This window comes from Calidris pugnax, unplaced genomic scaffold, assembly GCF_001431845.1.
Source record: "Calidris pugnax isolate Ruff unplaced genomic scaffold, ASM143184v1 scaffold27, whole genome shotgun sequence".
Lineage (NCBI taxonomy): Eukaryota > Metazoa > Chordata > Aves > Charadriiformes > Scolopacidae > Calidris > Calidris pugnax.
In genome coordinates this window covers 65,191-79,043 of record NW_015090893.1, presented here as the reverse complement: position 1 = coordinate 79,043, position 13,853 = coordinate 65,191, and the positions used below count along the sequence as shown (strand labels likewise).

General features: G+C 42.3%; 1 protein-coding gene across 5 annotated transcripts in view; it reads right to left on the bottom strand.

Moving 5' to 3' along the window:
* The window catches only part of FBXW11 (F-box and WD repeat domain containing 11), an 86,608-nt gene that overhangs the window by 43,593 nt on the left and 29,162 nt on the right, over positions 1-13,853 (bottom strand). For 4 of the 5 annotated variants that reach the window (XM_014948185.1, XM_014948187.1, XM_014948188.1 and 1 more), the window contains exon 2: positions 927-989. In XM_014948185.1, the coding sequence (XP_014803671.1) occupies positions 927-977 (51 nt within the window). In that variant the 5' untranslated portion in view covers positions 978-989. Of the gene's footprint in view, positions 1-93; positions 185-926; positions 990-13,853 lie in introns of those variants that run through there. The other variant, XM_014948190.1, reaches the window with a different exon arrangement.

Below are 13,853 nucleotides of genomic sequence, written 5' to 3'. Positions count from 1 at the left end.
AATTTTATCTTTTGTAGATAATGATGAATGAAATTATCTTGCTCATAAGTTACTTCTTACACTGGAAGACTTGGATTCCCTTACACCTCTTACCAGTTAAACAGCAAGGAGCTTAGTTCTTCTTAAAACAAACTTTTCCAGATGAAACCATACTGCTACACACTGCAGTCTGCTTCCACAAGTTCTTTACACAGGTTCCAGCAGTTAAAATAATACACAGTTAGAGACATACCAACGTTAGGTATTTAATACTCTAATTAACACAAAAATTCAAGACCCTCATGTCAGCATTGAGCTGAAAACCAAGAATTACATGAGGTCAAGGTCTTGTTTTGGTTTTGAAGAACAGCTCATGTCAACATTTGGGACATCAACATAAATACATCATTAAAATCCTGAGAGCTTTCGCTACAAATAAGGATGCTACAAGAAGAACACCCCAGGACTTATTGCTAATTAGTAAAAAGAACCAAAGATTCATGCCAGGCTCTCCTGAGCCCTTCAGGAGACCAAGAGGGCTGCAGGGGAACTGTCAGCTCTCTGAAATATCCCAAACTTCTTCAAAGCAAACTGGTTGCAACTCCTCGCCATGGGAAGGTGTTGAATTTTCCCTTTTAGATGACAGTCACGTGCTCAGAAAGGCTGAACTGCATTCCCGAGTAGCCTTTGACGCAGAATTCTTCTTTCAAGGTCGGCACAAACCTCAAAATCTGAGAAGATCTAGTAATTTCTCAAGCATTATTCATCGGCGTCATCCTTCACTCGAAGGCTGAGCTAATTTTAGGAAGATACAGTCAAGGATACATTACACACGTAGTAAAGATACACACAAGGATGATTACGCAGAGGCAAGATTTGGAAGTTTTCCAAAAGCAGGAACATATCAAAACATGCCAGCGCCCGCTCTGTGCGAGTATCAGTCCTACCTGCCATAGGGTATTTTTCTTTGGAGACTCATCTTCATTCTGATCCTCCATTACTGACGTGTTCTAGGGGAAAAAGAAAAAAAAAAAAAAAGAATTATGACTTCCATTTTTTATTCTATGGCAATTCCTTGCTCTACAAGCATTATGAAAAAGATAAAATTCTTTTTCCCAGTGAATGGAATTATCAAAGAATTCTGGCCGCAAAACCTGGGTATTATAAATAAATTCCCCTCTTAACTGACATGTTTATCAATTCCATTTACTGTAAAGATAACTCCCCAACCCCTCTTCAATTTCCTTTGACAGGTTTTCATGCAGCCTTTCAATGCTTTTCTCACTGGGAAATAAATTCACTTTCATCCTACTCAAGCCAAAGTAATTAAACCTGTCAAAGTAATCAGCTAGCACTTTCTGCCAAAGTTAAATTGCCTACGTCTTGTTGAAAAAAAAATAATAAAAAAATCACTCTACACTACTTACATGCAACAAAATATGGTATTTTTTTTTTCTAGCTCACCACGAGGAGGAGGGAGCATTCTCTGCAGAAGGTCTCAGTAATTCCCTGCCACTGCCTGTCCCTGTAACCCCTGGCACTCACCATCTTTCTTCACCCTGACTTAATTCCAGTGCTCTCCCCACATGTACCAGCCCCTCCCTGCTGTTCTCTCCCCTTTAGTTCCAGAAAGAAATGTAAGAATTTCTCCAAACATTCAGCTGCAAATGTTTCTGTTGAAGCTCACCTCAGTTTCTCCAAAATCTTTCCCTCGTTTCTTCCCTTTTTGCTTTTTTAATTACCTGCTCCCCTTTGCTGTCCATACCTATCTACTCCTTGATACCCCAAACCCAGGCAATTAAAGCTCATTAATTAAATTAATTAAACCCCACCAGCCCTGTCCTCCCCATTATTGACAGCCATGAGCCACTGGCCACCTGGCAGAGGGTTATCATGAAAACCTGAATGTCTTAAAACACTGTATTTCTCTCAGCCTTCTTCCCCTCTATCAGCTGTCTCAGCAGAAAGAGGAACAACACGCTCAAGTAAAACACATGATGGAATTAATCACACAATTCCTTCACTTTTGCCCTCAAAGATGATGGATTAACCCCTTAACAACTATATCCCACCCCCCTTCAAAACACATTTCTACCCCAAAAGCATTCACCGCTTCATCTCCTTTTTCTTGCGTAAGGGATGTACTGCACCAAAACTAGAAAAGTTGAAAAATGAGCAATATTACCCCCAAACATAAGCCTTCCTCCACTGCCTGACTACACTGCTTTGGCTCAAGTTTACCCTCAACCCCATCCTGCCTTGCAGTTGGGTATGAAAAACCACACAACACAGACAAAAGGTCACATTAGGAAAACGATGTCCACTGGGTGATGGAAAAACTCAGGTTTATCTTGGTTATGACGCACGTAACGATGACAAATACAAGCCCAGGAGAGGGCCAGTGAGGAATCCAAGCATGGACAGAGCAGTAAAGGCTTTGTGTTACCCCACAGACAGAGATATTTTAGTGTTTGTGGACATACACAGAACAGCAACACTGGAAAAGTAAACTACCCTTCCCGCATTTTCAAAATTATAGTCTTGAGGCTCATTCCAGTTAGGAATAATTACCCAGGGTTATAACCAGCACTCTCACTGCTGGGTGAGGGATGCTCTCCCAGCCCACGATGCCACAAGAGGGAGCACAAACCAGCCACAGGCTTCCTGGTACCCAACTGGCCCACACCAGCAAACATCACTCCAGGGAACTACACGGGGGTTTTTTAAATTTTATTTTAAATTTGAATGTGTAGAAATACTCATTACAGTGATTACAAATGAGTAAGGAATACCTCATCCTCTTTTGCAAGGATAAATCCGTGCATTGATCCTGTGAGCTGAGAGCAAGGAGCAGAAACTCTCAGTGAGAACATCAAACATGGATGGGTTGGGTCAGCACGTTCAGCAGAAATCCCACCTCACATCAATTTCACCATCTTACATCATCTTAACCATTTAACATCTTCATTGTGCACCTACTCAACTTTACTCTGCTGTGCAGACAACTGGGTAGCAGACTCCAAGGAGATGTTCCATCCTTGGCTTGTCCATGATACAAGGGAAAAGTAGGACAACTGCATTTCTCCTGCCCTTCTCCACTTGTTCCTCTTCCTTTGGAGCACCAGAGCACAGTCCTGGCTAAGAGGACAGGTCTCAGACCCACAAATGGGCCACCTGGAGCAGAGTTATCTCCACGACCTCTCAGCATCTGGGCCATGAATGTGAGGGCAGGCTACATGGATGGAGTTTTAAGCTGGAAATTTAACACTATATATTTATGTATTTAATTGGGAAGTAGCTAAGTTAATTTAATGGTACCTACTGCAGTGTTCATTGCTTTTTCTCTCTTTCCCCATCCTAAACTCACTTCACATTTTCTTACTATATTTTAGAGCTTGAGGGTTCTTTCTACTCCCAAATATACAGCTTGTTTTCCCTATTATATCTTCTCTTCCTAATAAAGTCTCTCTACTTCTGTATTAACACTTAATTTGGGGGGTGACTCCCCAGACCACGTACATCCTGACTCAATGGACTTCAAACATCATACACAGACTCTAAGGTGTCTCTAAGGCGCTGAAGCCTACGAGATGACTAGGTGGCTCCTTGTCCTGCTGTCTGGAAGAAGCAATTAGCCAACTCTGGTCTGTCCCGTACATCCACAGCACTTGGCAAAAGACAAATTTCGAAATTCCTAACAGCCGGCGTCACTGGTCCTCGCTGGGGAAGGCCTCCTGCTCTTGTGCAAGAAGGAAGATAGGCATCTACAAGGCCAACTCTTCCCTTTGTCACGCTGGTTCCCTTCTCTCACCCTCTACCTTGTTTTTTACCCCACCCACCCTCTCCATCAGGCTCCCGTGCTGGCCTTCCAGCTTTCCCAAGGAGCTTTAAAGTGGCATTTCACTGAATTTTTTAGAGTTGGAAGGGACCATAGAGATTCCCTGCAGCTCAACCGATGTCCTCTCATCGAGTGACAAACCCCTACGACTGACCTGCACTCGCAGACTCTGAAATAACAGGCTGGATTTTTCACCTCCACAACCCCAGGAGCCCAGCAGCTTCTCGCAGCAGAAGCCCAGCTTCTAAATATCGTCAATTAATCCTCTTTATAAGCTCTATTCTTTTTTTTTTTTTTTTTTTTTTTTGTCTCCCCCAGAAATTCTCGTTAAGTTGCTCACAGCTCTTGCAAAAGCAGAATGATATTTCCAAGCAGCTGTCATTCCTTAATTAGCCAGCCTGGAATAAGCACTCTCCAGCCCCTGCTGGGAACGGCAGCAAGAGCAAAGTGGTAACAATGGGGCTAAATGTAGACATTTTCCCTTCCCTTAGAGTTGCTATAACCCAACTTAATTAATGTTACGCTGAGAAAAGCCCATCTTTATTTTCACTAATGGTGAAACCAGGGATGGCAGTAAAATTTACAAATTGCTTTACAAGCTGTAGAATTTTAAAAGGTTGTTTCCGGAAGATTTGCATCCCGTATTCCTCACCTAGTTCCGCAGTAAATTCAAAGATGCCTGTAAGTGTTTCTGCTCCACAATCCCTCCAAATCATTGGAATTTCTCTGAGATGCTGATGAACACGGCAAACAGGTTGAAAAGCGACTCGGGGAGAAAGAGGTACTGACAAATGTAATTCCACAAAGCTCATTTCCTTTGGACATTCTGAAAAGCTTCCAGAATAAGAATCACCAGGAATGACCCCCCAAAGGCAAAAAATTTTGTAGGTGTTATAAAAACTTCATAAATTATCATTTCAATTAAGATCCTTAGATACCTGGCAGCAACTGAAACTGGCAACTCAAGAATAATAGTTCCATATATGTGTGATTACATGACATTAGGTGCAAAAGCCCCCCAAAAGCACCTCTTTTTCTGTAAGTAAATGGCACTCAGCCTCTGAGGCTCATCTCACTCGTGACATACATGAAAATAAGCCGCATCTTTTCTAGCAGAAATCAAACCCGTGGGGGCTAATGAGATTTTGACCAGATTTGAGGTCGCTCTAAGGCAGGTAACACTTGGGTTCACACTGCACTTAAGGAGCTGGGAGTGCCTTTAGTCACTTAATTGAGAAGAAACAGCTGGGAGCAGCTTTGGTCTCTAACCCAGTTCGAGTTCCAGTATCGAGAGAGCAATTAGGAAGCGATAGCTGTAATCCTGGGAACTGGGACAAGCCACACAAGGAGCAGCAGCAGCACCCAGCAAGGGTTTCTTTGATGAGAAACTTCTCCCTACCAAAGCACAGGTTCCCAGGATACAAAGGATGGATGGATGGAGAAATCTAGGCAATAGCTGTGGTGCCTTCAGAAACTGAAGAGCAGCCTTCAGTTATTATGTTTTCGGCTGTAATGAAGGGGAAAGTGATAGAAACCGAGACCTTCTGGTTCCCACTACCCTTGAAATCGCACCAGTGACTCTGATGCGAGTTAAAAGAGCAAGCGAAGTCTTTAGAAATCTCCTTTTTGACAAAATTCTCACTCACTGGAAAAGATAGCAGGAAATTTCAGTTCAAATTACAAAAATAAGCGAAACTAATCAAAAGAGTTCAGCTGAGCAGTCTCTGACGTTCTTTAAGAAATCCCATCTACAGCTGACTTTAGAGAAGTTGAAGAAAGGATAAAAAATGATACATACTTGGATATCTTGGAGTCAAACAGGGCAGATTGTGCTGGAGCTCTGCACACTCAAACTGCCTCCTGAAACCAGCTCTGCCAGCGCAGGGCTTGCTGAAGGTATTAATTAGAGATGCAGCCAGAGGAGGAAAGGAATCCACCATCCAGTGTGATAACTGGACCACATCAGTAGGGCAGAAAGCTGGGGAACCATCTTTACCATCTAAAAGCGACGAGCATCTGTCCCTCCCGGCTTCTCCTGCTTCTAATATAGCTAGAAAAGCCCAAATGGTTTAAAGTATTTCAAAATGAATGCAAGCCTCTCCTTGGGATGTAATGGTCACCATTTTCTAATCCAGGAACCCGTTAAAGTGTGTTTATTAACAACATCTTGATATTTGATCGGGGATAAGAGGGGATTTTCTTCTTTTAACTACTGAGAGGCTCCAAATAAAAATATACTGTAGCACAAACACTAAATGAAGCTGGAGAACCACTAACTTAAACTGCACAAGATGTGAATCTTCTCAAAGAAAGGACCAAATCCATTCCTTATCGCACCCCTCAAAACCTGTATACACCAGTCTGCAAAGAAATGCCAAAACACTCCAGTGCTGCCAAAAGCCAGGTCAGAAATAGGTGGTCGGTGACAAAGTGGACTTCTCCTAACCCCTGCAGGGCTTCAGCACTGCAAATAACCTCCTCAGAAGCACAGCTATAGGCAATATATGGAGGAGTGACATCAAAGATTCCCCTATCAAAGGAGTAAGTATAAAAAGGTACAGACAGGAATTTCAATCTGGGCAATAAAGATGTTTGGCTTCACAGAGGAGACACCACCAGCACCACCACACCTCCAGCTATGGGTTTCATCTCATTCAAGTTGCCTATAAAAAATAGTTCCTTGCAGTATTTCTCCATTAATTATGTAACAAGATAAAATATACCTTTTTTTTTAATTTAGTGAGATAATCAAGTCATATCTTGATGGAAAAATAAAAAAATCCCCTGAGAAAAGTACAAAGCAGAGCCCACAGCCAAATGATTTTCCAAATAAAGAGTTTCTGACAATATCTGATGGTAGATAAACTCAACCCACTGTCCACAGTCACTGTAAAGCCCTTTGAAAACAAAACTCTAAAGTTCGTCAAGTTAAATGCGATTTAGTTTTAGGTAGTTCTGGGAGGAGCAGGGAGCTGGACCTAATGATCCTTATGGATCCCTTCCAACTGGAGATATTTGATGATTCTAACTGGAGAGTTAACTTTGCTGACCATGGACATGTCTGCACTTGACATTTATATTAGTAACTGCTCGTTTCAGCTTAAATTAGATTATCTCTAAGTACTAGGGACCTGAAAAAATTAAGCTCAAAAGGCTTCATTTCTTACCTAGCTGTTCTCCCAGTTGCCAGCTTTAATTTTAGTATAGTTACTGCTGGAAGTTCAAACAAAAATATACTTGAAATACTAAAAGAGTCTATCAAGATCCGACAGCTGAAGGCAAAATTAGAAAAAAAACCTTCGTACTGAAAATAAGGCGTCATTTTTATTTGGCCTCTGACTAACCACCACCAAGTTTACAGGAAGAGAGGGTAAATTCAGAACCAGAATAGTCATCCAGTTTGGGTTTAAAGTCTCTAAAAACAAACACCGGAGATTGACCACAAGCTGTAAATGTGATGTTTTTAAGACACCTAATGCTTTTACACACCCAGTTTGACACCTCTCAAGGGCCTATTTTTAAGGAACTTTCGTCCAGATCAGTAAATCCCCCCAAAACCCACAGCTGCCTGCTCCCGTCTCTCTGCTCAAAGCAAGAAAATCTCCAGTCATTCTTCACCTAAATGTTCCAGAACTGTTATTTTTGGAGGTTCAGAAGAATACAAGCAGGTACTAAAAGGCTTATCTCGTTTAATCACTAATGCTTTGATGACTGGCAATTAGTACCACTACTTTGACTTTGTTTCTGAAGTGTCAGTCTTCACCTTACCCTCATTACAAAATTAATACGCTGTAAATACGTAACTTCATCTCTCTCAATATTCAGCACGTCTGACTCAACGTGAAGGGAATCTCAGAGGTCAGGTCAGAGTGGGCTGTGTCCTCAGAGGACAAAACTAAGTAACTTGTTCTTAAAATGAAATTATATGTGAAAATAATCAGAAGTTGAGAATTACTGTTCTGATCCAACCCCAGGAAGCCCTAAGCAAGGGCTCCGACTCCGGCATGGGGCTTTTGATGATGGCACATCCTTTTAATAGGCAGTTGTGGGCACAAAATACAGCCTCACGTTAGCCCATGGAGCAGGAAATTTGGGAATTCATTCCCAATCTGCGAAGCACAACAGTTGATGGAGTAAGGACCGGAACAGCAACATCACCCTGTTGGCTTCTACAACTTCAGAAATAGCACAATACAGCTTCTCATTAAGATTACTTACTGAATAATATTAATTTTTTTAAATCCTAAACTAGCAGTCAATTTAGGACGTAACAAGAAACACAAAAAATGTGCTACTTTTGGCCAAGTTACCAGCTGTTTTCCAGCACGGCTGTATTCCCTCTCAGCAAACAGACATGGCTAGGAAAAAAATACATTTATTACTGTCCCAAGAGACACCCAGTGTTTTCAGCAGCAGGTAGAGTTTCCAAAATTAGATGGGGAGGATGCTTTTGTTCCATCAGTCAATTTAAGTTCTCCGTGGTTGGGGCTTTTTTTTGGTAAATACATAATAGCTTATTTACTGCTTAGGGGAGATCTTACCTCAACAGGTACCACGGGATCACCTCTAACATATTCCTTGCGTAACTGTTTCAAACACACCCTAACTCTCATTTAATTTTCCGAGTGTCTGGAGTAAAGAGCCAGCAACCAAAAAAAAAAACCTCTGCCTGTATCCATCCTATATTAATGTGTTGTATTTACAAGGGCAAGAGGCACTGAATTGTGTAATTGGAGCAATTTGATGACTCATCCCTGCACCATCCCCAGTACCCAAGCAAAACTTGCACATCATGCAAACTATTTTGCTGATATATATAAATATATATATTTACACTGCCCCAAATAGATATATACACATATAGATTTTAAATGACTTTCTCTACACCCGCCCCTCAAAAGTGAAAGCACCAGTTTTATGCAGAATCAGCTTATTTAAAGAATGGCAAATGTAGTTTTAAATTCAGTTGGGGAAGGTTTGGTTGGGGACTACATGAAGCTTTGTTGTAACGTTTTCCACAGTGGCTATTTGCTCAGCTCGAGCTGCTAGGTGAAAAAATTTGAATCAATAATCATAATAATAATGAAAAATATCTTAGGTTGTGAAAGAGCATCCAGTAAGGATCAGCCAGCAAGTCTCACTGCAACGCTCCACCTGAGGCTCACTGAATTCAGATGAAAACTGGCTTTATATTCTAACCAGCTGGACTTTATTTTCCCCCCAGCCTAATAGGAGGTTTAATTATACCTTCAGCTTAGAAGTGCTGCTTGTTTTTCAGCTCAGTTCCTGCCTTTAACTACACGGTCACTGGGCCTTCCTTGGCAGATACCCTGTGTGTGAAGTACATTCACCAGCCACATTTCTACCCAGAGCAGAAAAATCTCAGTATTTAAATAGATCAATCAGCTTATTTAAAGAATGGCAAATGTAGTTTTAAATTCAGTTGGGGAAGGTTTGGTTGGGGACTACGTGAAGCTTTGCTGTAACATTTTCCACAGTGGCTACTTACTCAGCTCGAGCTGCTAGGTGAAAAAATTTGAATCAATAATCATAATAATAATGAAAAATATCTTAGGTTGTGAAAGAGCATCCAGTAAGGATCAGCCAGCAAGTCTCACTGCAACACTCCACCTGAGGCTCACTGAATTCAGATGAAAACTGGCTTTATATTCTAACCAGCTGGACTTTATTTTCCCCCCAGCCTAATAGGAGGTTTAATTATACCTTCAGCTTAGAAGTGCTGCTTGTTTTTCAGCTGTCTCAGTTCCTGCCTTTAACTACACGGTCACTGGGCCTTCCTTGGCAGATACCCTGTGTGTGAAGTACATTCACCAGCCACATTTCTACCCAGAGCAGAAAAATCTCAGTATTTAAATAGATCAAAGCAGTCACCAGGCTCATCACTGATACCACCGCAAAGGGTTGGGAGCACCTTCCTAAAACATTTCTGATTTTTTTATTTAAGAGACATTACCTCCAGTTCTCAGCTACAATTACTAGTATTGCTTTTGCGCTACCAATAACGTTAATGCTTCATTTAATTAATTTCCTAAATAAACCTGTTTAGGTAGAACCTATTTGCACTTCTAATCTTGATCCATCATGAAGTAAAACAGTTTTTCCTCTCTACATTTAAGACTCCTGGGAAACTTCAAATGGTGTTACCTATATAGGCAACTCTTGGAAACTACGGAAATAAATATAATAATTTTCAGACCTTCCACTAAAACACAGACACTTGTCCCACATTACATATTTATTTAGACCATTTTCCTCTACTAATAAAAAGCTACCCTAAATAACTGGATTTTGTTAGGCAGTTAGGAGGATTAGATATGTCAAGCTTGGGTTTTTTTTTTGGTATGATGGGAACATTAAATAGTATTTACTACCTTAGAAACTTTCTCAATATCTAGGAAAGAGCCCCTTTAGCTTTTATTTCCCGTATAAAAAAAAAAATCACAAATGAAAACTGGAACCGGGAAAACGCTGGCTCAAGATTACAACAACTTTTCTTCCTTCCAGAGCAGATGCAAAGAAACCTTTGCAGCTTCTATTCATTTCAATGAATAGACTTGTAAAAGGAAAAGACTTGTAAAAGGAAAACAAAACTATTCAGAATGTTGCATTTCCCTGCTGACTCCTCAAATTGGCCCATCCATCAGCAGGATTTTAACCCAGGAGGTTAAACACACCGACAGCAGCTGATTTCCAGGACTCCAGCAGCAGCAGAGACATTTCAGATCTGACTGATGCACCCCTAAAACATGCTATTTCTGCGTTAGCAACTCTTGAGAGCCCCAGACCAGCTCAGACCTCCTACAAACCAAGGAGCCCAAATGGAGGATTACAGCCCAGGAGGGTTTCTCTGCACCGTGTGGACAGCCCTAGCCAAGTGCAAGGCAAAATTCAAATTACACTTCACACCTGCTTAGTACAAAAGCTGAAATCATATGTTTTTCTCTGCATTGTGTTCCTGGGTAAACACGGCAGAAAACACCCCGCTCTCCCCTACACAATAAACCCATTAAGAGTATTTCAGATTAAAGGGAGGAGAAGTACCATCTCAGAAGCAAATTTCAGGCTAAGCCAGTAATTACATGACTTCAGATTCATCAAAAATAAATTAGCCTATGTTAATCTTAACTACATTTGCAACTTGGCTGCCTGGCGCAAAGTTAAACTACTTCAGGGGTTATTCCTAGATTCCCAGAGGGAATTTCAGCTCAGATCTCTGCTCCTGGTTCCACGTGAAAGCAGCCCAGCCCAAATTTCATGCCCTCAACGTTGGCCAGAAGGCAGGCATGACTCTCAAGACCAAGGTGGCTACAAAGCTCTATGAAGGATGGGACATTTACAGAATCAGAGCAACCACAAAGTCTGTTTGCCCCACCCAACAACCTTTGTCATTTGTTACTATTCTATGAAATTTATTTCAAATTGGTCCTGCAGAAGTCACAGAATCACAGAATGATACGGGGTTAGAAGGGACCTCTGGAGATCATCCAGTCCAACCCCCTGCCAAAGCAGGTCCACCCAGAGCAGGTCCCACAGGAACGTGTCCAGGTGGGGTTTGAATGTCTCCAGAGAAGGAGACTCCACCACCTCCCTGGGCAGCCTCTGCCAGGGCTCTGCCACCCTCAAAGTGAAGAAGTTCCTCCTCAGGTTTAGGTGGAACTTCCTATGTTCCAGTTTGTGCCCGTTCCCTCTTGTCCTGTCCCTGGGCACCACTGAGAAAAGACTGGCCCCATCCTCCTGACACCCTCCCTTTAAGTATTTAGAGGTGTTGATCAGATCCCCCCTCAGCCTTCTCTTCTCCAGACTCAAAAGACCCAAGTCCCTCAGCCTTTCCTCATCACAGAGATGCTCCAGGCCCCTCATCATCTTTGTAGCCTCTGCTGTCCCCTCTCCAGCAGTTCCCTGTCCTTCTGGAACTGGGGAGCCCAGAACTGGTCCCAGTGCTGCAGATGGGGCCTCCCCAGGGCAGAGCAGAGGGGCAGGATGACCTTTCTTGACCCGCTGGTCACCCTCTTCCTGATGCCCCCCAGGATGCCATTGGCCTTCTTGGCCACAAGGGCCCATTGCTGGCTCATGGCCATCCTGCTGTGCCCCTGTGGCATTCATGGGCATCAAAAATACAGAGCCTGAAGCCAGTTAAAGATCCATCTCACTAACCCTTTTTTCTTCCTCACATCCACTGCTGCTGAACACATGCACTGGTGCTCATTACCTTTTTCTTCCCCCAAGATCTAGAGAAGATCCGCAGCCCTTTAACCCTTGAGCAAAACAATAAATTAGAAGTGCTTCCAGCTGGAGAAAAGTGGCTGAAGAACAAACAGCACATATCAAAGCACACATAACTTTAGAATCATTTAAAAATAAGCAACTCCAAACAACTACAAGCCCACAGCCACACATTCCCTGGCACTAAATGCTAATACACTAGGACTGGAGAAGCAAAAGAAGCTACAAGCTTCAATTAAACATGCAGCACTTTCCTCCAAGCACGTCTATGGATTTTCTTTAATTTTTCAAAGACCAGATTCTGGCATTTCTTCCTCTACATCCCTTCTCGCTTTCCCCGGCCACCAGAACTACATCAGAATTTCTTCTCATTCTTTACTGTTTGCTCTTCCCCAAGGATCAGCAAAACTTGAACCAGATTTTGAAGAAGTTTCTATACAGAATTTTTTTTTTAAGTTATAAAAAGGTTATTTTTATATAAAAACACTGAGGCATCTAAAATAAAAAAAAAAATTGCTGTAGCCCTCACTTTGCAACAGAGAAGGTATTTGCACACAAAAGAAATACAGAAAAAGTAGCCACTACAATGAAATATTTAATAAAATTAAAGCCTAAAACCACTCAGCTACTCCAAGAAAGAATCCTGTGCTAAGTCCAATCTTTTCCCCCAAAGATGTAGGGCAACATATTCCAGATTTGACAATTCATGAAACTGTCTCAACCCGTGGTAACCATTCAGGAAATCCTAATCACTCACTCCTTGTCTGAAACACAATCTTTTGTTTATACGCAATTACAGCGTGTTGTTCTAATTGCCGATATCCCAGCAACCAAAAACCTGGAGAAAAACCTTATCTCAAAAAAGGCTGCAGACTGACTTCAGCTAAAGAAAGAAGCCCTCAGTAATACAAGATGTGAAAAATAAAATACCCAATTCAATTTTTCAAATACCCACTCAGCCTTGCCTGGGGTTAGCCAGACACTCAGCATTCGAGTGCTGATTTTATCTAGGTATTAAAAGGAATGTGCAATTGCATAATTTAGATTTCACATGGTTTATATAATGGATGTCTAAATGCTCCTGACCTGTAAGGCCAGCACCACTCTTCCCCCTACGACTTCAAGATCCAGTTGATTAATAGAACAAGCACATCGTGATAAGAGCCTGCAAGAAAAGGATTTGAGAGCAGGAGGAACAGTTGCCCAACGTCTCGGGTTCCTCTTTTTGGAAGATTATTTTTAATCTGCATCACATCAGTGCCTGGCTTTACGTGACAGCACACCCTCGGGCAGTGGCGCAGATGAAAGGGGGCACGGGGCAGCGGATGGAAAAGGCAGGGGACAGCTGAGACACCACCACAGCTGAGACACCACCACATTGTGCACCAAAGCCGTGAAAAGCCAAGCTGTGAGAGCACCACGACGTGCCAGCCACCAGCTCCTGGCTGGGTCTGATGGCACTGCTGCAGGAAAACTGCTGCAGGGTTCTCCTTCTGAACATCTACTCACTGAAGGATCACCCAGGGCTTGAAAAGAATTCAATAGATAGTGCAGGACAACATAAAAGCCTCTACAGCAGAGTGATGACAATCACTTCCCAGCAGGCATCCTGCGTTTTCACCATTCAGCTTCTGAATTCCAAGGCATTTGGCCTAATTCTTGTCATTTTTCCCCAAACAGGGGAAGTAGTGCCATGGCTGTGCTGTGGCCTTGAAGACCTACAGAACAATTTATTGGAAACTTAAGAATGGTCTGCCTGCTAAGTGCCCCAGGAACTCCTCACACCAAAAGA